At 36.8% G+C, this 23806-nt stretch overlaps 1 protein-coding gene across 2 annotated transcripts; it reads right to left on the bottom strand.

The window, feature by feature from the left end:
- Positions 1 to 10117: 10117 nt before the first annotated feature.
- On the bottom strand, positions 10118 to 20294 carry LOC129099911 (EGF-like repeat and discoidin I-like domain-containing protein 3). Of its 2 annotated transcripts, none has more exons than XM_054609350.1 (10): positions 20114 to 20294; positions 16885 to 17010; positions 16663 to 16794; positions 13757 to 13870; positions 13483 to 13664; positions 13235 to 13390; positions 12981 to 13125; positions 12031 to 12233; positions 11778 to 11933; positions 10118 to 10896 (listed from the first exon to the last, which is right to left on the bottom strand). In XM_054609350.1, exons 1-10 carry the CDS (start codon positions 20187 to 20189, stop codon positions 10753 to 10755), a joined length of 1434 nt encoding a protein of 477 aa, XP_054465325.1. In that variant the 5' UTR covers positions 20190 to 20294; the 3' UTR covers positions 10118 to 10752. The 2 variants fall into 2 exon arrangements, with proteins under 2 accessions (XP_054465325.1, XP_054465335.1); XM_054609360.1 differs by having other exon boundaries at positions 12031 to 12215.
- Positions 20295 to 23806: the final 3512 nt, after the last annotated feature.

Here is a 23806-nt window from a genome sequence, read left to right as displayed (position 1 = left end):
TTCTACACATACTGAGGAGAGAGCGCTCTGATTGGCTATTTAAACACCTCCGAACCCCAGACAGCCAATCAGGAGCGAGGGTCACCGCAAGGCCACGCCCCTTTCCCTCCCAACGCCCACTCCACACCTTCTAACCTTAACCCCATGATGTAATGGTTTTTGTAGGTTTTTGTGGGTTTTAAATGACAAATACAAGTAGAAGTACATGTAAACAGTGTTGGAGGAAGTACTCAGATATACTGCAGGAGGGAAAATGTGCAGAAATACTGTTAACACTGAAGATTGCATAGGTTTTTGTGGTTTAAAATGACAAATACAAGTAGAAGTACATGTAAACAGTGTTGGAGGAAGTACTCAGATATACTGCAGGAGGGAAAGTGGTAATATTACAGTGCAGAAACACTGAAGATTGCATTGTTGCATTGAATTTAGTTTATGAACTTACACTTGTATTTTATTGAATATTTATTAAATAACAATTTTTAAAGGATTTTTGAATGGATGCTAATTTTAAATATCCATCTTCCGTAAGGATCTTACGTACCACCTGGAGTGCCTTCACGTACCCCCATTCGAGAACCACTGCTTTAAATGACAAATACAAGTAGAAGTACATGTAAACAGTGTTGGGGGAAGTACTCAGATATACTGCAGGAGGGAAAATGTTAATATTACAGTGCAGAAATACTGTTAACACTGAAGATTGCATAGGTTTTTGTGGTTTAAAATGACAAATACAAGTAGAAGTACATGTAAACAGTGTTGGAGGAAGTACTCAGATATACTGCAGGAGGGAAAATGTTGACAAATATGTAAACAGTGTTTACAGTGCAGAAATACTGTTAACACTGAAGATTGCATAGGTTTTTGTGGTTTAAAATGACAAATACAAGTAGAAGTACATGTAAACAGTGTTGGAGGAAGTACTCAGATATACTGCAGGAGGGAAAATTTGAAGATTGCATTGCTATTGAATTTAGTTTATGAACTTACACTTGTATTTTATTGAATATTTATTAAATAACTATTTTTAAAGGATTTTTGAATGGATGCTAATTTTAAATATATATTTTTTTAAATCTCACGTACCTCCTGGAGTGCCTTCACGTACCCCCATTTGAGAACCACTGCTTTAAATGACAAATTAGAAGTACATGTAAACAGTGTTGGAGGAATACTCAGACAAATACAGAAAAGTTAGAAGATTACATGTAAACACTTATATTTTAGAATATTTATTAAATAACTATTTTTGATTTTTGAATGGATGCTAATTTTAAATATATAGAAGTACTCAGATATACTGCAGGAGAAGGAAAATGTGTTGGAGGAAGTACTCAGATATACTGCAGGAGGGAAAATGTTAATATCACAGTGCAGAAATACTGTTAACACCGAAGATTGCATTGTTGCATTGAATTTAGTTTATGAACTTACACTTGTATTTTATTGAATATTTATTAAATAACTATTTTTAAAGGATTTTTGAATGGATGCTAATTTTAAATATATATTTTTTTAAATCTCACGTACCTCCTGGAGTGCCTTCACGTACCCCCATTTCAGAACCACTGCTTTAAATGACAAATACAAGTAGAAGTACATGTAAACAGTGTTGGAGGAAGTACTCAGATATCCTACTGCAGTACAAATATTAATATCACATTGCAGAAATACTGTTAAAAGTAAAAGGCATGCATTCAAAGTCATACTTAATTAATAAAAGCTCAAAAATATTAGCGTAACAATATACCTTAAACTGCAAAAAGTGAAATGCAAAATCGCTTGTTTGAGACATATATACAGTACCAGTCAAAAGTCTGGACACACCTTCTCATTAAACAACTTTGAAGAATCTAAAATCTAAAACATATTCTAGTTTGTTGAGCATTTGTTTGTTTACCACATCATTCCATATGTGTTCCTTCATAGTTTGGATATCTTCAATATTAAACTACAAGGTAGAAAAAAAATAAAAAAAAAATAAAGAAAAACCATTGAATGAGAAGGTGTGTCCAAACTTTTGACTGGTACTGTATATTATATTATTGTATTTTATTTACTGATGCATTAATGTGGTCATCACTTTAGTGTTGCAGTCAGGTTGCACAACCAGCTCTGCTCCCAGTAGACCACACGACACTAATACACTGTGCAATACAATAGTTATAATAGTTTCTGTCTGTATATATAATATTTCAGTTACTGTGGATTCTTTACTGTTCTTTACTGTTTTTTTACTGTTTTCTATTGCTCATTTGCTTTTTTATAATACTTATTTTGATCTTGTTTTGTTTTACTATGTCTCTTGTTTGCACTATCCTCTATGCTGCTGTACTCCTGTAAATTTCCCCGCTGCGGGGCTTATAAAGGATTATTTTATCTTAAATGTGGAGTTGTTTTTAATAACTCTATGTACTGCGGGGTATTTATAATAATACAAAAAAATTTGTATCAATAATATAAATCTGCAAAGTAACTAAAGCTGTCAAATAAATGTGGTGAAGTAAAAAGTACAATATTTGTTATAAAATGTAGTCTAGTAGAAAGGGGAAAAACCAAAGTAAAGGGTGAGTCAAAAATGTACTTACAGTAACTTCTGTTACAAATACACTCTGCAGCAAATTGTCTTTAACTTTAACTTTGGGTCCTTTATTTTTTCTTTATAGTATTTTCACTTCTGCTTAAGTTTTACTCCTCACTGAATATTTGAAAATGAATTGTTACTAAAGACTAGATTGGAAAAGACTAGAATAGACGACAAAACCTTTATTCTCCCAAGATAGAATATTTTCCGTAGTTAAACCTGGACATAAAATAAAATCACCTTAAAGAAGAAAATCACTGTGAGCAGAGTATTAGCAGGTTATTGTTGGTAACATTTAACTTATGTAACCGTCTGGGCCGACACATGTTTATTATAGGGCAGCTTTACATTGTGGGCATGATGCCGATGACCTGTCAGTGTTTTCCCCCTTATTAATTTTTCATGTCAGCCATAGCTGCATTCAGCAATGTTATCAGCTGTACTCACTTAACAACAACACACTCACAATAAGGCTGCCAGTGTTTCCATAAAAAATACCTCATATTTGTGTCCGAATCCGAGACACAGACAACAAAATAAAAGGATAACAGCTATTGACACACTTGCATTGCTGTGGTGTTTATTTCACCAGCCTGCAGCTGACCTCTCTCTGTTTTGTTTAGGAACCTCCCGACCAACTTCGTGACAGTTTCCTGAGGTCGCACCAAAAATATTACTTATGTTGGGGTTTACACCCTCGAGAACCTCAGCTATGAGGAGGAAGACGCCAAGACAAGTGGAATTCACTTCAGTTTGTCAGATTTTCTATTCATAGTTTGATTCAGCTTCATTCTGCCAATTTGGAGGAGATTTATTGGATTTCTTTATGTTTACAACAATTTATGGCGCAAAAACTTTTATAATCATGGAATGAAACTGGTTTAATGTTTAAAGGTGGTCAATCTGAGATGAATAAACTTTAAATACATTTATAAATAGGTTGATTTCAACTAGGTTCACAAGCCAGATTAACAACATTCAGAAAAACATATTTTCCAGCCTTCTCATTTGACTTCTTCGTGATACAATGACAGTACTATCACCTTTAAACTGTGACTGAGAGATTATGGTTCTGAAAGCGCAACCCATTAGGCTTAAGTCATGTTTTTCACGCAATTGGTGAAGAAAGCTCTTTTTTGTGAAGCCTCATTTTGGTTCACTCCTGTGATCTGATGATCTATTTTACACGCTTCTGTTGTCTGATTTACACTTACAACTCTGTCATCCTCAGATCCTTTTACAATATTTAAAATACTCGGAAACCTGGGATCTGATCAGATTAGATGTGTCCTTAAAGTTTGAACAAAGCAGTTTTAATTTGCACATTTGCAAAGTGTCTGATGACGTCAAAAGCTAATTGAATATCAAATGGCTTTTCTAATGTTATTAAGGTTAATCAGCAGCTGTATAATTGGTGAGAGATAACCTACAATCCACACTTTTATCAAGTACAATTTTGATATATTACATGCAGTAACCAGCGGCGGAAGAAATATTCAGATCCTTTACTGTAGAAATACCACAATGTAAAAATATAAAGACTCAACGAATGTCTTGCAACTTGGATAGAAGCAACAACATCAAAATGTACTTAACTGAAAAGAATCAGTGTTATATTAAAATGTAATGATACATTGTAGTTACATGAGATAGAGTACATTTTAATTACTTTATAGAATGCTGTAGATTTTCAATATATAATAATGTATCATATTCTATCACCAAGTCAATCTGCAAACAACTATAGCATCAGATATTGCGTTAATACTCTCTGAAATATGGTGTAGTATCAAAGTATAAGTACAAAATTACATAAAATGGCAAGTACAAGTATAAAGTAACACATATAGAAGAACATACAAACATGGTACATTCTACCACTGGCCTCAACATGCCAGAAGTAAATTAATAATTAAACTCTGAGTGTAAAAATCCACACAATGCTATTGAAGTACTAAAAAGTACAATATTTACAGATTGAGCTAAAAGTACTTCATATGTTCTAAGACAAACCAAACCTAAATATTGTATTTTGCAGTCATATATTTGATCACATGCTTTTATTTTGTTCTGGTTTTGCTAAATTTGAACACATCTTAACCTAACTGTAAAATGACGTGGTCTGCTGTTTTCTTTTCCATCATACATTTTTTTCCCCAAGCGTTCATTCGTGTGTAGACTCACACAATTATTGTGTTGCGCACTGTCTGAATGCTCACTGCATGAATCTGCTTTCTTTTGATGTGTTTCCGTTGTTGTGGCTTCATTGTAGAGACTTGTTTCAGTCTAGTGCGTAATAGCTCAGTGTTACTCCTCAGCATATAATGCAGATGTTAAGTCTGTCTGTATGGTCACTTTGTGTCATGTCTATAAATAGTGAAAATTTACTCTATGACTGGTTTTATTTCGCCAAAGTGTTTCCTGACAGGAAGGCCTGAGATGCTGAATCAGCTGGACAGCAAATATTGCACCGTCCCACATACGAATGTCTCATAAACCTGAGAGATCCTGAGAGGTCTGTGAAGTGACTTCTGACTGAACACTGTGTCCTCCTCTCCCCTGTGTTCAGCCGACACAGTTCACCTCAGATCCTCAGCAGTCACATTTGTGTCATCCTGAATTCTTCACATTTAATCTGATTGTATTCCATAAATGCCAGATTTTCTGCATGATTGCAGCTTCTTTCCAGTGAATTCTTGGAAATATGAAATGTACCGTCCAATCTGGCCATGTGATAGAGCTGGTGGATCACGTAAAAATCAAGGCAATGCGTCAGTGCTGTTTAAGGTATAAAACCTCAAATATCTCTAAAGGTTGTGAATATTTGATACGACTGAGAGAGTTAATCCACTATAGTTAGTTTCGGCACATTTGGTTCCGCTCTGATTGTTGACTCAAATCTCCCAAACAGCTGGCTGCCCTCTGCTGGCTGTGATCAGACCTCAGTTTGAGAAGTTTTGATCCTGCTTGGTCTCTCTCTCTCTCTCTGTTTAGACCAAAAAACAGGTAGAAAACACTCACGTACACATTCATTGTTTTCTTGCTTGAATAATAATAACAAACTTGAAGGAAATGTTCTATGTTTCTCCTTTGTACATCAAAGTCATAGTGGCTTTCATTCTCTTGTGCTTCATCCATGTTCAAGATGTACTACCCTGAGCCTTCCACTTAGCACTTATTGCATTCGTATTAGTTTGTTGCACTTATTGTATTCGTATACAAAGACGAGTTTGTTTCTGCACTGTACTTTTGCTCTGGTTTATGTTCTTAGATGCTTGTTTAAGAAGGGAGATGCACTTATGACTTCTGGTGACTAGTAGTTCTCTTGAATACCTATGTTGAATACACTTATTGTAAGTCGCTTTGGATAAAAGTGTCTGCTAAATGACTGTAATGTAATGTAATGTAATGTCTCTTTTTTGTCACATTTCAAGGCAGAACCCAACTGCAGACTTTGGACAAGCAGGTAAGATGAAAACAAATCTTTATTTGTGAGAAGCAGGGATAGTGAGTTGGTGGCTTGGTGGAGATTTTTGGCAGAGGGCGTCCTGATGTAGTTAGCTGGCTGCAGTGCTATGCAGTTTAGGATGCAGGTAATCATGGAGCCATAGATAACAGGTGTAAGGCAAACAAACTATCAACTAGACAGGCAAGATAGTGTTTAGTGTTAAGCGCTGTAGTGACACAAATAGACAAAGCTGGAATGGCACGATGATGCAGCAGGAACCGGCTGTTGGTGCAAGTTCTTGTAGGGAGGAGGGGATTGCCTGATGACAGCCAGGTGTGCATAGAGAGAGGGAGAGAAAAGCTGAAGGTAGAACGACCAGGCAGACAAAACCAAAACACACCAAGCACACGTCACTCATTCTAAAATTGACAAAAAATTACAAAAACACACTCATAGCAAGCAGGCAGAGACTGTGGCACTTTATTATACTGTTATACAGAAAAGTTTCAGTGGTGAAGTAGAAAAGGAAGACATGCCGACAAAGGAGAAACTCTTTAAGGAGGTAAAGAAAGTTGGTTTATTATCTGATAAATTAAAGTACAGATGCCCATTATATGTGGTTTAGCTATTGATTAAATGAACTTCGAAGCCCTTTGCCTCTTTGAGACACACCCAGTAGGCCAAGATGTGTCACACACATTAACAAAGACACATTACACATTAACCCAAGTAGAAAATAACAATGAAATGGGTAAAAAGAGGAAACAAACCGGAAATGTTGCCTCTGTTTTCCACTTAGGAGACAGATTTTGTTCCTACTCATGTAGGTCTGAGGGGAAATGAGGAGGTTGACTTTTAAAAAGGAAGTAAATTCAACATTTAGGAATATTTTCTAACATTATTGTCATCTTAAATGCCATAATACTTGGTCACGCTAACTTAAACTGTACACTTGGTACAAGAGCGGCAAAGCATCATACAGGTCTATGTGAACAAAACATGCAAGAGAAAAAATTCAGGGAAGGCTGTATTTTGTTTGTCTTCTCTTATAAATACAAAAGGAACCTAGCAAGTTGTACATGCCGCATCATTTTTATTTTATTTCATTTGACTGGAGGTCATTCATCATTATATACAGTTGAAGTATTGACAATGTTAACGGCTTTAAAGTGAGTGAATGACAACAAAAAAGGCCTGATTGCATCTGGTAATTTGTCTGCACTTTCAATCTGTCGTAGAAAGGATAATTTAAACAATATTTTGTGTTAAAATACTTAATTCATTGTACAGTATTTGTTTCCTGTGAGCTCCTACCCAGTTACTGAATCACAGTTAGTTGAAAAAAAAAGTTCAATTTGGTCAAAACCCTTATGAAATGTCTTATGCAAAAGGTTTGGCAAGAATGAAACAGGATTAATTATGTTAATCTCCCTTCCTGTCCAGTAGGTGGCGGTAATGCACCTCTACCGCCAAAGAAGAAGAAGAAGAAGAAGAAAAAACAAATGAACTGAGTTTAACTAATCTGTGGAAAAGATGAACAGAGATCAACACATAAAAGAAAGCATGATTATTTATACTTATATATTTATAATCATAAAAATGTATTCACATTTGACCACAATGCTATTTTCCCTTTTCAGCAAGATTGAAGTATATCATGACCATGTTTAATATGTGTTAGTGTTAACTTCACTTTTACTTGTTATTAGTAACTGTTAATGTAAAGCATTTTTCCACTTGTGTAACATCACAGCTGGCTGTTGTTTATTCATAATTACTGTCTTATCTCTTTCAGCCCCACATATCTATCCAGAAGGGATTATTCACTCCTCCTCTGCAAAAATGCAGAAATTGCTGCTATCCTGCCAAATATCACTGTCCATTTTGTTTGCCTACTTTTTTCAAACCCTGCAAAATACTCCAGAGCGAGGCTTCACGTGGACAATCATCAAGAGAGAGCCATTAATGTTGGAGGTGAAGTTTTATGACATTTTACATTTTGTGATAGCTTGACAGTGTCAGCGAAATGATTCATCACTATTTGATTCATAATACAATGTGTTGTATTATATAAAACATTCCTTTTGACACTGTAAGAGAGATGTGCTGTATGGTTTATGACAAATTAGAAAACATTTATGCAGGAAAGACGGCCCAACCTACTTCAGACAGATGCATTGTGGGATATTACTAATACTTGGGCCTGTGTTTCTCAAATGCACAAAACAAATCAAGCTGCTGTTAAAGTCTGAAACATTTTATGTCTGTTTTTCATGCAAATAAAGCTCCCACATGTCTTTTGTATTCGGTCATACCATTTCTGTGGAGAAAGACAGAGACAGTAATCTTCTATACAAGGATTGTAATGGTTAGGAAGAGCATTCGTTGTACACAAGTTATACTTCCAATGATGTGAAAATTGAGTGATGTGACTCAGAGGGACCACAGTTTCTTCTTGGCCTGGCGATGGGATACCAAACGCAGAAAAGAGTAAATCATGAAATTAATAATTTTGTTCTTTCAACGACCTGAATGCCCCAAAACTACGACTGCGGAGGCCGATAGCAACCATCACGTCTGTTTCTTTTGCAAAACCTGCTGTATTTGTAACTTCAGATGTTGTGACAGGAGAGTGTCAGTAGAGGTCAGCATGACACCATGTTAGTGAGCTCTGTCTGTTTTCTATGAAATTGTAATTTTGCCACTTCCAAAACTATAAGCATTTAATATTACGTTAGTTCAGATAATGTTTTATGCATTCTGGCACCATAAACTGCTTCTTTAGAAGGCTGATTTAAAAGATTGAAATGTTGCCTTTTTGCAGTAGAGTTTTCAACTTTGCAGGTAGTCTGGGACAATTTACAATTAAGGCCATAATTGCAGTTTATATTTAAAAGTCTAGTGTAAATATGTATGATGTGCTTTTCTTAATTTTTTCAATTTCCTCGGCAAAAAACAAAGATTTACCTAAAAACGTTGAATCTCAATCTAAACACCGCGTGATTTATCCTACCAAACCATTCAGTTTTATTTTAGGAGACAGTTCAGACTACTAAATCTGCTTCAGAGTGAATTATAAATATGATTTTAACAAATGTGATAACATTTCATACTGCAAGGCAGTTTAGGTGCATTGGTTGAATTACTATCTTAAAGCACAGATGAGTTGTTCCAGAATCACTATTTTTCTTATTACAGTAGGGATACCCATCAGAAATAAGCTAATGTTTGTGGAGGAATATCTTGGGAGAATACTCCTAAACTCTCTAACTCTCTATAAGCAGATGTTTGTTGCAGAGCCTCTCCACATCACTCCAGCTGGTAGCTGTGTTTTTTTTTCTCCTGGTGGCTCTGTGATCTTTTATAGGAAACTGTGTTGTGTTGTGCAGAACATACAACAAATACACATCTACATTCATAGTGAGGACAGATGTGTAAGAGAAGCTCAGTCCTCCAGCGTATTCATTTCATAGAGATGAAAACTGTTGCCAGGGGCCAAACATACCAGGACTGTAAGTGTAGCATTGAGATGAGTGCCTAACAGGGTGTAATTACTCTTGTTAACAGCAGGCCAAAGCGTGGAGAAGAATCACATCATACTGCGGTTGGGACAAAGTGTGACTAAAGCAGAATCCAGCATGATCGTATTGGAAATGTGTGAGTTTAATTATGTTCTGAGAGCTTCTAATTAAATACAAAGTCATGCTGTACCTTCCTCTGCTTTTATCGTTTGGCAGCGATATGTTACAATTATATCAACTTCTGAACAATGCAGAGATGCTTCCTAAATGGACGGTTCTTCTCCTTCATGCTGCTCCCTTTGTGTCCTCTGCATGTATGTGGCCTCAATGACCAGTCTGCTCATGCAGAACATTTGGTCAGACATGGACATTGTCTGACCAAATGGGACTCTTATATAACTGGTGACATTCATTATATCAGCTCATACTACTACACGACAAAGACATGTTTTGTGTCGCTTGAAACAGAATAAAAAGATTCATTTTTTTCAAATATTTAATAAACAATTCAAGAACAACAATGAATAATAATAATAAAAAAAGAATGTTAAACAATGCCTATTTTCTACACATCTTTCTACATATTTCACATTTGATGTAAAAAGGTTTTAATTTCGATGTAACAATTTGTTAGATGAAGTGGAAAAATCTGCTGAAATGTGTAAAAAAAAAAATTGATTGACAGATCAGTGGCCTGCAGGTCAAATTTTCTTCTCTTGGACATAATCTCTCACAGGATTGTTGGAAATGCAAGAATATTGTGCAGTCCCTGCGTCCTTTTTGCTCGAGTAAGTAAACAGCAGCGAGGATGTTTGTCATCTGTCCTTCGCAGACTGTTAAACAAAAATGTGGGGTTTCTAACTGGTTAAAACTTGCAATTTAACTTTGAGTAAAACTGCAGAAGGTGAATAGCACTACTATCCCGTCTACAGACCTGAAATCATTAGCAAATAACATGAAGCGCAAATTTAGTTTTTATCCAAAGCTATTCAAATTCTAATTATTGATACTTCATACAGGACTCTCTGTGAGAAATGTCAAAACAATGTTATTAAACACAAACATTAAAGTTAGAAAGTGCTACAAGTGTCACAGTCCCAGCAGCCAACAGGACCTTTATTCCTCTGCTGTGGTTTGAGGCGACGGAGCGACCGGATGAGGATGGAGCAGTGTTAAGATGAGCGAGTGGTGGGTTTCTAATCATCGCAGCCCAGCAGCTCCATGCGCAGAGTGATGCGCTCGTGCCACTCCCAGGGGACGACGCGGACGTAGCGGGCGTAGAACGGAGGCTCGAATAGATTCTTCTTGTGGGTGTTGTTGTCAATGTTGCCCTGGAAAAGCTGCAAAATAAATGTCATGGTTTAAGGAAAATATTTAACTATTGAGCAGAAGTTATTGTATGAAGCATGCAATTTTAACAATCATTCTATCTGTTTATATCATATTTTAGTTATTGGTTGTTGTTTTTTACGTTAGAAAACGTAAAAAACAACAACCAATTACTTATTTATAATACTTGTTTTGATCTTGTTTTCTACTTATGTCTCTTATTTGTTTGTTTGCACCGTCCACTCTGCTGCTGTAATCCTGAAAATGTCCCAGCTGTGGGACTAATAAAGGATTATCTTATCTTGTGTTCTCTCCAAGTTTGTTCAGTTTGCAAAGAGCGACAATTTGGTTGTAAGAAGAAACAGGTGATGATGAAGAAAGGGAGCATACTGCAATGTACATGTTTGGTAAATACATCCACTGAAAGTCTTATTAACCATTTCTTATCAGGGTCTGTTAATCAAACTGAGCTGTGCTGCCTTCTGACAACCTTACGACCCCGATCCTTACAGCTCCACCCAGACGTTCTGAGCTTCTCAGACGAAGCCCCCGGAGGCAGCATCATTATGTCATGAGCCAACTGCAGCTCTGCGCTCAGTAAAAACATCAAAGCTACAGTTTTATTGGATCATCTGGGTCCAGCTATTGTAGCTAAACATGTCCTAGTTCTCTCAGAGAACAGAGACATGGCTCCACTTCTCCAGCAAGAGACATAAAATATATCTCATCATCATCACGAAGGAAAAGAGATAACAGAAGGGGAAGAGGACACGTTTGACTTCTTTTTGCAGTTCTTTTTATGCAAAAACACATCAGAAATGAGGCTCTGCATTGAAGTGAGACTCATTTCTGAAGACGTACATACTGTATAAAAGATTCACATATTTCTGACCTTATCATTGCCGTTGTTCTCCTCCTTCACCATACTCCACGACTCTCCATCGTTACTGTAAGCAACTTTAAACAGTGACACAAACTGCACCACCCCAAAGTCCTTGGCCCCCTGAGTGATGATGCCTGTGAGGCGCTTTGTCTTCTCTAGATCGACCTGGTGAAGGAGCAAAGGAAACAGTTATTCTCTGCAACACCTGCTGGCTTTTTGGGGACACTTTTACCAGTAGTGACATTTTCTCCCCCTGCCTCACCTGGATCCACTCTGAGCGGTTGTTGTGTGCAGGAGACCAGGCGTTTGTCTTTCCCTGCTTATCCAGTCGGGCGAACTGAGGATGCCACGTGAAGGTATCGATGCCCCACGTGCGGAAAGTGCTGGAGGCCGAAAGCTGGCCGTCCGAGACGAGGCGAGACTTCATTCCGAGAGGCTCTGAGCAACCTGCCGTGTTTGAATAAACTGTGAATCAAAAGCAGACGGAAAGAGGGAGGGTGGGGAAACCCAAAGCGACAGAAAGAGAAAGAGGAAAAAAAAGAATACACCCAAAGAAAATTAAATTTCACTTTCATCCATCTGAAGAAATATTCAGAAGAATGTGATTGATTCAAAGCATTTTTAAACCCAAGACTGACCAAGAGGAAGGAGCAGAAAGAGGCGCACAGAGCAGAAGAATACATGCACTAATGTGTGTAAAGTGTGTGTAAACATCCACCATGTTTCTGTGTAAATGTTCTAAGTGTTATGTTCAAAGAAGGACAAAAAGATGGAGCTGGTTTTTTTCTCGCTCTGTGTTTGTGCTTTGAATGGCTGCTTTAATTGTTGCACAGTGAGGTCTACACACAAAATACTGTTTATACTATTCATTTTTTATCTAACATGACTGGATGGAAGCCACGTGATGTAATTAAAATAAATGATTCCACTGTCAGTTTGTTTTTCAGCGTAACCCGTGTAAGAACAAATTAACACAGTAAAACAATAGACAGGGAAAGTTAAACGAAAGAGACTTCATAATATGGGAATATTCTATATATTTTTGAACAAAAATGTTTAAAATGGATAGTCACAGAGGCTTTAACTTTTCTGTTCCTTTTCAATAAAATCTAATTTGTCATAATAATAATAATAATAATAATAATAATAATAATAAGATAATTAATCATGAACAAGTTTCTGTACTTGCTCTTGTGTTTTCTGTATATTTACCATTGAGTTCACAGCCCACCAGCTCCATCCGCAGCGTGCAGGCCCTGCGGCAAACCACAGGGATGATGCGGATGTACTGGGCCACGATAGGAGGGTCAAAAATGTTGGTCTTTGTGCCGTCGTTATCCGTGTTGCCAATGAAAACCTGCAGCACAAGGACACAGGAAATTAGGCGAGTATCTAAAGAAAGAGAAGCTTACTGATGGTAAACATTTAAAGTAACTTCGTGTTTATTACAGTGGAGGTCCTCTAACCTTGTCCCTCCGTTGGCCATCCGCTCTGTAAGTGATATAAGCGGTGCCATCGAAGCTGCTCGCCACCTTGAACGCCTTGATGTACTCAGACGTGCCCATGCGACTGGCACCCTGGGTGATGATGCCCGTCAGACGCATCTTCTTCTGCATATTAATCTGTTGTCAAGACATGAACAACAAGTGTTAGTCAGCTTCCCCGAGCTCTCAGTCGTCAGCCTCATGATTATAAAGCGATTGATTCTCCCCACCTCGATCCAGGGGTTCCTGTCGTGGGCGGCGGACGTCCAGGCATTGACGATGCCCTGGTTGTTGAGTCGAGCCAGCTCCGGGCCCCAGCGCTGAAGACCAAGAATCCCGTAGTGCAAAGAGGAAGCTGAAATCTGGGACCCCACGATCACTCCTCCCTCCATCCCCAGCAGAGAAATGCAACCTGGGACGAAGCCATTCAAATATTATCAAGCAAGAGTCACTACACTTTATCCTGTTTATATATAAAATGGCAAGAGTAGTTGGTGAACGTACTAAGCTGGCACTGCTTTCCAACATACGGGGAGGGGCATTGGCACGTGTAGTCGCCCTCGAGATCTCGACATATCCCTCCATTCTTACAGGGCTGGTTGGCACAGTCGTTCACATCTGAAAAAAAAAGACAGCAACTCATTGCATTTCTTCCAACTCCTCAAACTATCACTAATCACAAAAAAAAGATGATTGAGTGATGAGATGTGGTGCAGGTCAGCACAACAAACGGCCCTTAGACAGAGATTGGAGGGAGGTTGAGGGCAACACTTGCCTCACTGTGTCTCCAACATAAGTAGTTCCTCTCTAAATTGTTCACGATGACAGAAATGCCCCTGAGGGCAACACTAAGGAGGCGGGACACTCTTGGCAACCAGCTTAAAAAGGCACAGCCAGTGAAAGGTGAAAGGTCACGGCTGATAATTGTGATCTGTGCCATGACTCTAGGAATGTGACATACATACACATAAGATTTAAGGAGGTTACATCCATGTTGGGCCACCATTAATAAGCCCACAAACTGTTTATGTATTGTGTCAACTGTATTAATATAGTAGCAGATCTGATATCCTGACAAGCATCTCTTTAGAATATATTTTGTATTTCAGATGATAAAATTATAATAATGTCATATGCATGGTTTCCCAGCTTTGTCTCAAGCTAATTAAGATCTTGCTTTGTAGATAAACGCCTTGTTTTCCTCCACGGTAGTCATAGCAACAAAGCAAGTCTGTGGTCACTCCCTTTATCCCTTTTGAACAATGCACACGTATTGCTTTACAACCTCCACTAGATGGCATGCTAGCACAGAGTGTCTACATAGTTTATATAGCTCAGTATGATGATCGTGATAAAATGACCTAAATATTTCCACAGGGGGATGCTAAACCAATTTGTAAGATAAATGACAGTTCAACCACTAATCAGACATAAGACCAAGCAATATTATACATTTTTTCTATGCACATTTTGATTCTTGAGTCCACCGGGTAACTGCAGGTAAATAGCTGATAAGAAACGCAGCAATGCTGTTTTGCTGGAGGTACTGTATTAAGATCTGTAGGTCATTACAGTCTTTGCATATATACATTATGATCTGGTATAAACAGTAGCTCCTTCAGATTTATAGGTTTTCAGTGGATCTTAATGGATGTTTATGGTGTTTCCCTAAACCTAACCTATGCATTGAGACAGTCTTCACTGCAGCTACATCAGGTCTGAGAACAGCTCCACTTCTTGTGGCTTGCCAAACACTTACTGTTAAACACAACTAGGGAATCACAGCCAACTGAGTCTATCAATATATGTGTGTTGAATATCTGAGTATTTAACTGTGTTTTTAGCTGGTGGACCTTTTTGTTTACATTCTGGTGCATCTGTATCATGTAAAGACCTGCTATTTTGGCTACTGGATTACTCTTGATACAGAAGAAAATGTTTGAATATGCTGATTATGAGCCAAGATCTGTTAAACATTTTGTACAGCCTTCAAAACAAGATCCCACTGAAAACTGTTATTTTAAATGTATCTTGTCCAGCCTTATTTCACCTCTCTTACTAACTCTAGCAGACTTCAGGACTAAAGCAGATGACAGGTTGACGTAATGCCACATGGGACAGTTTAATTCTTGTTCCCGTAAACACTAAGAGGATTGGTCACAACTTAAAAACAAATGCCTGTATGGCTGCGACAAGAGTGGCACAACACAGCCAATAACACTGAGAAACAGGTGATCCTACCAAGAGAAGGGCCGGGAAATAGCCTCACTGATTTGATCTAGGATTACTTTATCACATGTTTCGGCAACACTGTTGACGTGACATTAGTGCCAAGTATGCCATTTTCACCCCTAGTGTTTAATTAAAATGAAATGCAACTATTGCTATCTGACAAGGTCACTTTGCATCTGACATTTACTATTTAACTTCTATCACATCATTAAATTTAACTATGACTTCTTGTACATAATATATGGGACAAATAAAGCCTCATTCCAACACTCCAGCCTGTGACGTCTGACTGAATCAAAATTAGAAAATGTTTGGGAGTAGACGACCACACTGCATGAAGACTACAATTGGTGGTCAGACCGTACAAGCCTCTGCAGTAATAGCAAGAAGTTACTTTTATTCTATCTTTTCCATCCCTATGACTTTTTATTTCATTCACACAAAGCTTTTAATTGTTTCAATTCCAATATTATATAGTTCAGAAACATTTATTTTATACCTGAAAATGTTGATAATCACATTCATGCCTAGAGAAAATAATCCTCTATTCCTTCCTTTCTCATTCTTTCAAGTGAAACCTAAACTACAGCAATAATTCCAAGTCATTACATTAAGAGGATATGATAGGATTCACTTTGATCAAATTCTTCTTCATCTGTTTTGGTCAAGCTTTAGCACAAAACAGTTGCAGTGTTGAGCCCTTTGTGGAGGGCGTCTGCATGCTAAGAGACTTGGAGTGGTCTTTTACTAATTAGCCGAAACAGAATTACCGCAGAACCCTGCTGAATGAGGCTCTTTCATGGAAATGCTGAGCTGTCTACACACCTCTTTCACTGCTGATGATGTGACAGGATGGAAAAATCCTGCAGAGAGGTCTGCTGAAAGTGGAGCCTACTCTGCTACTCTGCCTGTTGGAGAAAAAATGGGCTGGCCATTCTCTCATTTGCTTGCTTTTTTATTGTATTAGAATCAATACCGATTATAACTTTTTGTATCTAGATGCATGTCAGCACAAAATGGTTAAATAAAAGCTTTCCAAATGAATTAAATAGATTGCAAAATATCTCAGAAAAAAATGCCAACTGACTGAAATTGAATGATATTTATGGTGAATGTAAATGTTGAAATGCACAGGAGAGGCAGCTCAGACTTATGGATCACATCCACGAGTAACTTACTGATCTGGCAGTGCGCTCCCTCGAAGCCTGGCTGACACTTGCACATGTACTCGTTGAAAACGTCTCCTCGTCTGGTTGGAGTGATGATCTCGCACGAGCCCTCATTCTTGCAGGGGTTTGGACTGCAGGGTCCTGAGAAAGAAGGAAGAAAGGAAGAGAATTGCTATAAAGCGGCGGATGTAACCGTGCTTTTTCCTCACAAAAGGTTCTTGTTTGTCGTACCGGTCTCTGTCAGGTTGCAGGTGTCTCCACCGAAGCCATCCACACAGATGCAGATGAACGGATCATCTCCTATCCCCGTCACACATGTTCCTCCGTTATGGCAAACATTCACCTTACAGTAGTCACCTGAGGAATTGAGAGAAACAGGGAGTTATAAAAGTCACTTCAAACTACATCTCAACACAACTACTGCCTATGCAATTTGCATTTACATTACATTACATTACATTACAGTCATTTAGCAGACGCTTTTATCCAAAGCGACTTACAATCAGTAGTATATTACATATCATTCACCCATTCACACACTGATGACAGGCTACCATGCAAGGTGCCACCATCAGACTCTAACTAACATTCATGCAACATCCAGTCCACACCGATGGCAAGCCTTCGGGAGCAACTTGGGGTTAAGTGTCTTGCCCAAGGACACATCTACTGCCGAAGCCGGGTATCGAACCACCGACCCTCTGATTGGAGAACTACCTTGCTCTCCACTACGCCACAGCCGCATTTGACCCAGTTTGTTGTACAATGGTTGTAATTAACCTGTTACAATGAATACAAGAGACTGTAATTTCTCCACTACCAGTAGCTGCAGTGAACTAGACAGAACAGTGCAGCTACAACACATGTTGTTGTTTTGCATCAATTGCTGGTCTGTGCATGGCGAAACACTTAGCCTCCTGAACTTGTGCTATCGCTTAAATTCAAGCCACAGCTGAACAAAACAAGCTCCCACTCATTCTCTGGAGGTTGTCAAAATGAACGAATTCAGTATGTTAAATAAAAGAGAATAAAGAAGATTGAGGGGTGAAAACAAATAGTATCATCACCAAAATATTCATGAAAAATGTTTAAAAAGGTGCCCTCCAGCAATTTAGTATTGTACTTCCATAAATTCAGGGGATTTAGGAAGAGATAGATTAAAAAAACAACAGAGCCTGAATTATCCTAACATTAAGTCCCAAGTCAAGACTTATAGGTCAAGACTCCAAAATATAGGATCCCACATTCCCCATAATTCATTTCAATAGTGTAGTTTGTTAGACACTCCCTCCCTGGTAAAAGGCCAAGTCTTATAAATTCCATGCCCCCACACGCCCGAGCCACAATAACCCTGATGACATCACCAGGGTTCCCACAATAGTACTCCATGTGACGAGAAATGGGAACACAAAGTTTAAACTTGGTTGAGTGCCCCTTTAATATTAAAGTGAAAACGGTAAAATAACATGCCCAGTTTAGGGATGCATTTGTTGCACTTGTCTGACAACTTAGTGCTCAGAATTCACAGAGTTTTAATATCAGAATCTGATCTACTGTGTTTCTTTGTTGCTGGAGTGTCTGGCCTGAGTGTTAGTAACAGCGGTGCTGCTGCAGCTTTGGCCCAAAGTGCTGAGTCACAGATCCTGGCTGGATTAGGAAAATGATGGTCTGGACCGCCGGTGGGAGTGGCAGGGCACATATTTATGAGTCAGACTGAAGCTGTGAAATGTACAAAGCTTTAACTCATAATCTTGTGCGTGTTCTTTTTTTTTTTTTTTACAAACCAACCCGTTGAGTCACTATAGATGCCACGTCAGAGTCATTCAAGCTCTGAACAACAACAGGTGGAACTTTCTTTTAGGAAATGTGTATATTGACTGTTGTTGTCAATCGTCTAAGAACTGGGCAGTATGGCTTTTGCTGAGGTAGTGACATGTTACAGTAGGAGAGCAAATCTGAGCATTTTGACAGACAATCAAATTGACCAGAGGAAACAATATAAACAGCAGAAGACATGTGAGCCGTTAAGTTGTATGTAGTTAATTAAAGAGTTTAAAATGGAGTTCAATGTGGAAAAATGAAATCACCATATATATATATATATAAATATTATATATAAATATTGGAATACAATTAGTCTGTCTCATGTCTATATTTAAGAAATGGTGTCTTTTTGAGAACAGCTAGGATTTCTTGCATAGATCAGAAATGACTTTTTGGTAACGGATTTATTCTAATAGAAAATGTAAAATGAGTAAACACATAACACATATTCATGCAGACAACCCCAACAACAGAACGTGTCTATGTGAAGGATTAAGAGCTTGCAGGATTAGCCAAGGGTGCACATGCATCCAGCTCCTTCAGGAATGAGCAGTTACACAACATGACAGTGTAGCAGCTCGAGAGTGGCTCAGGACACACGGCACACCTGACTGACAGGTGGGTAATGAGCAAAGCCAAATATGCCCTGAATGTACACAAACATCATCATCAGAAGAATGACAGCCAAACAACAATCAAATTTTAAGATCTGCAGGTTGGCGGCACATTTCAAAGTTGATATAGAGTCAGGTGAGTGGACAGCCGGTTTGTGTTGTCTTCAGATAAGAGCACATATGGTGTTATTGTCCTATCCATCCTCCTCTTTGTGTGATCAGTAAGATGCCCACAGGGATAACAATATATTAAAATGTGTACAAATATTTTGTTTGCAGGAAAACAATTACATTTCACTACATCTATTTTACAAACCTGCCTCTTATGATACAAACCCTACGTAAAATAGAGCTTTGTAATAACAGAGCCTCACTTGTAATAACAGAGTAGTCTCACATTTATTCATTCTACCGTGACAATAATAAGATGGTATGTGGGGATGAAGGACTTACAAAATACAAATAGACTGTGTTCTGGAAAAACTGCATATTTTCCTGAATGAACCCTGAATTTAATTCATGCATAATTTGGTGATTGGAAATGATAAAAACGAGGAAAATTATATTATTATATTAAAACAGCTGTAAAATAAAAAATAAAAGACATTTGGCATCCAGTTGTTGATTAGTGAGGAAGGACAAAACTGTTGCACATTTCCCCTTTTGTCCAGAAGACTCCCACTTTTCCCATCACCAAGAGACATTGAAACACAGTAGGAAAAAACAAAACTGGATCCTCAAGAGTCAGTAAAAGTAATATCCTATTCACTTAAGGCTGGACTAACTTCAGGAATGGGATACATAAAGAAATGCATGGAAAATAAGACTAGGTAGGCCTGTCATAGCTCCATGCCAAAGCTCTCTATTGTATTATATGTAAAAAAATAAATAAAAAAAATAAAGTGGTATTAGAGGTAGAAACCTTTGAGATTCTACACACGTCAACAACATAAACAGACTGCAGGAGTCCTGAATGAATGCGATTAAACAGCTTTATGTCGATGGTTTATTAAAGGACTTACCTCTGACTGAACACAGGCAAAGCAGAAGAGTTAAAGCTGTGGTCGCAGCTGTTAATGCATGTCCAGGACGTCTCATAGTTGTTAACTTGTTACTTTGTTTGTCCGCAGCGACTCGGTGCTGATAAAAAATGTCTATGCTGCCTTAAAGTGCTGTCGGAAATATCGAAATTCCCACTGGGATATAAAGAGAAGGGAGACGTAATGGTTGAGGGAGCAGGGATTTCTCGATAATACCCGAGTTAAGGACGTGTGACGTTGTATGGGCGGAGAGACAGTAACGTTTCCTTGTATATAGTCATCCATGGTAGTTTATTGTGCCTTTGTGCAATTATACAGTACCAGTCAAAAGTTTGGACACACCTTCTCATTCAATGGTTTTTCTTTATTTTTATTTTATATATTTTTATTTTTTATACATATACAGTACCAGTCAAAAGTTTGGACACACCTTCTCATTCAATGGTTTTTCTTTATTTTTATTTTATATATTTTTATTTTTTATATATATACAGTACCAGTCAAAAGTTTGGACACACCTTCTCATTCAATGGTTTTTCTTTATTTTTATTTTACTTTATATATATTTTTTTTATTTTTTTATATATATATACAGTACCAGTCAAAAGTTTGGACACACCTTCTCATTCAATGGTTTTTCTTTATTTTAATTTTATATATTTTTATTTTTTATATATATACAGTACCAGTCAAAAGTTTGGACACACCTTTCATTCAAATTTTACTTTATATTTTTATTTTTTTTATATATATACAGTACCAGTCAAAAGTTTGGACACACCTTCTCATTCAATGGTTTTTCTTTATTTTTATTTTTTATTTTTATTTTTTTATATATTATATACCTTTCATTCAATGGTCTTTTTTTTTATTTTATATATATACAGTACCAGTCAAAAGTTTGGACACACCTTCTCATTCAATGGTTTTTCTTTATTTTTATTTTACTTTATATATTTTATTTTATTTTATATATATATACAGTACCAGTCAAAAGTTTGGACACACCTTCTCATTCAATGGTTTTTCTTTATTTTTATTTTTTTCTACATTGTAGATTAATATTGAAGACATCCAAACTATGAAGGAACACATATGGAATTATGTGGTAAACAAACAAATGCTCTACAAACCAGAATGTGTTTTATATTTTAGATTCTTCAAAGTAGTTGAATGAGAAGGTGTGTCCAAACTTTTGACTGGTACTGTAGATACAAAACATTCACGTTAACACTGTTTGCTTTTTAATTGTGAATAATGTTACTATGACTTTCATGACTTTAAGAACTTTTTTCATAATAGTAGCTACAGTAGCAGTCAAAAGTTTGGACACACCTTCTCATTCAATGGTTTTTCTTTATTTTTATTTTACTTTATATATTTTATTTTATTTTTTATATATATACAGTACCAGTCAAAAGTTTGGACACACCTTCTCATTCAATGGTTTTTCTTTATTTTTATTTTACTTTATATATTTTATTTTATTTTATATATATACAGTACCAGTCAAAAGTTTGGACACACCTTCTCATTCAACTATTTTGAAGAATCTAAAATATAAAACATATTCTGGTTTGTTGAGCATTTTTACCAGTTTACCACATAATTCCATATGTGTTCCTTCATAGTTTGGATGTCTTCAATATTAATCTACAATGTAGAAAAAAATTAAAAAATATAGAAAGAAAAACCATTGAATGAGAAGGTGTGTCCAAACTTTTGACTGGTGCTGTATATTGTTGTTCTTTGATTAATTTAGACAGTGCCTTGCATTTTTAGTCAAAAGCTGCCAATTCAATTTAGCCATTTACTTTTTATTTATTTGATATGTATTACTTTACTTTTATAATCCACTTTTATAATCCACTCATAAAAACTAATAACCTACGTGCTTCATTCACTCAATTCAATTTCGTTAACATAAATAAGCTTTTAATACCTGGTGATCTAAAAGTAAAGTCACTGACGAAATAAGTTCTCACCATGGCACGATACATACACCATTTTGTAATTGTAACCAGTTTTATGATGAGCATTTGAAGGCACCACTACCACCCACATTGACAGGGAGGGTTACCTGCAAACCCATTCAAAGTGAAGATGAACATATCTGTGACACAAAACACACATTACATAAGTACATAATTGCCATGGTTACAGGCTGTATTTGTGTGGTCCTCCTCTCAAAAGTCCAATTTGTGAGAGAAGCGTGAAAACATGAGTCAGCAAACATTTTTTAACTTCAGATTAATCCAATCCCCGTGGGAAAACTCTGGATTTGACCCTTGCCAACTATTTAGCAACACAGCAGGCAGAGTGCCAAACCAAGTCTAGTTCACTGTTTCTCTTTTTTTTAAAGGATGTATTACTATAACACCACACATTAGGTTACTATTAATTAACTCTGGATAAATGGCCAAACATTCAATTTGAAAGGCCATTATGATAACATTATAATGAAGCTGCAAAATCATGGTTCATTGTATCATCTCTCATTTTTTGGCAGAAGTCTTTATGAAGGTTGGAAGTATACATACAATTGAAAAAAAAAAGTCAACTTTACTTTATACATTGCATTATTGTACTGTTTTCAAATAAACTTTATTTTACCGTTTATTAAATGTACATTACTGTGATTAAGAGCTTCATAAAGGAATCTGTTGAACTCTGTCGCCCTCACGTGGATATTATGTTCGACCTGCAACACAGATAAAAACCTTTCGAGTTTGTCCTCTGACTACTGGCTAGAGGGACTAAAGACACATTTGTCACTTCAAAGCTATGATTAATTAAATATATACCTATATAGCAGTGAACTGCGCATGCAATAAGTAACAAGCTGTTGCCATTTTACAATGTGTATGCTCCTAAAGTTGTAAATTAAACATAATTTGTATTTGTTGATATATTCAACTTTATTTAAGACACATGGGTCCATACAAAAAACAACAAAAAACAACAAAAAATAACAAAAAAACAACAAATAAATACAATACGAGGACAACAAGACACAGGTATAATCATTGCAGTTAAAAAGTCACCAATGGTTAAAAGACATAAAGACATTTGTTCCAATGTTTCCATCAACAAGAGGAATACCATGTGTCACTTTGTGTTGGCTCAGTTAAGGCAATTTATGATTTCATTTTTTAAAATTCAATCAATATACATTTAAATTTGTACATACAATTCCTCAACACAGCATGAAAAATGGAAACATTACTATATATATAAATATAAATGATATATAAATCATATCCAACGTATTGGATTGTGTTACCAATGTATCAATTTAAACAGTATCTTCTGGTGCATGCCAGCATATGGAGGATTAGTGTTGAAATGTTATGTAACAGGTCTTTGCTCACGTTCCTGTCACGTTCAGAAAATATCTTTTAATAATATGTGTGACTCTTTGAAACACTGTCACAAACAATGAAACATATATACTATTAAAAAAAAAAAAAAAAAAAAAAAAAAAAAAAAAGGATACACCTAAAATACATGAGAAAGGATGTGAAACATTACATTGTAACATTTCCCGGATAAGGGGGCGTGGAAAAGTACTACGTCATCGTCCGTTTCAACCAATGAGAGAGCTCGTAATGGAGCTCTGCTGTTAATGTGGCTGTCCTCCGCTGTGTTAACTAGTGCGTACTACACAACGCTACA

Source organism: Anoplopoma fimbria, chromosome 2, assembly GCF_027596085.1.
Source record: "Anoplopoma fimbria isolate UVic2021 breed Golden Eagle Sablefish chromosome 2, Afim_UVic_2022, whole genome shotgun sequence".
Lineage (NCBI taxonomy): Eukaryota > Metazoa > Chordata > Actinopteri > Perciformes > Anoplopomatidae > Anoplopoma > Anoplopoma fimbria.
The sequence above is the reverse complement of the archived record's forward strand: the minus strand, read 5'-3'. Positions and strand labels throughout refer to the sequence as shown.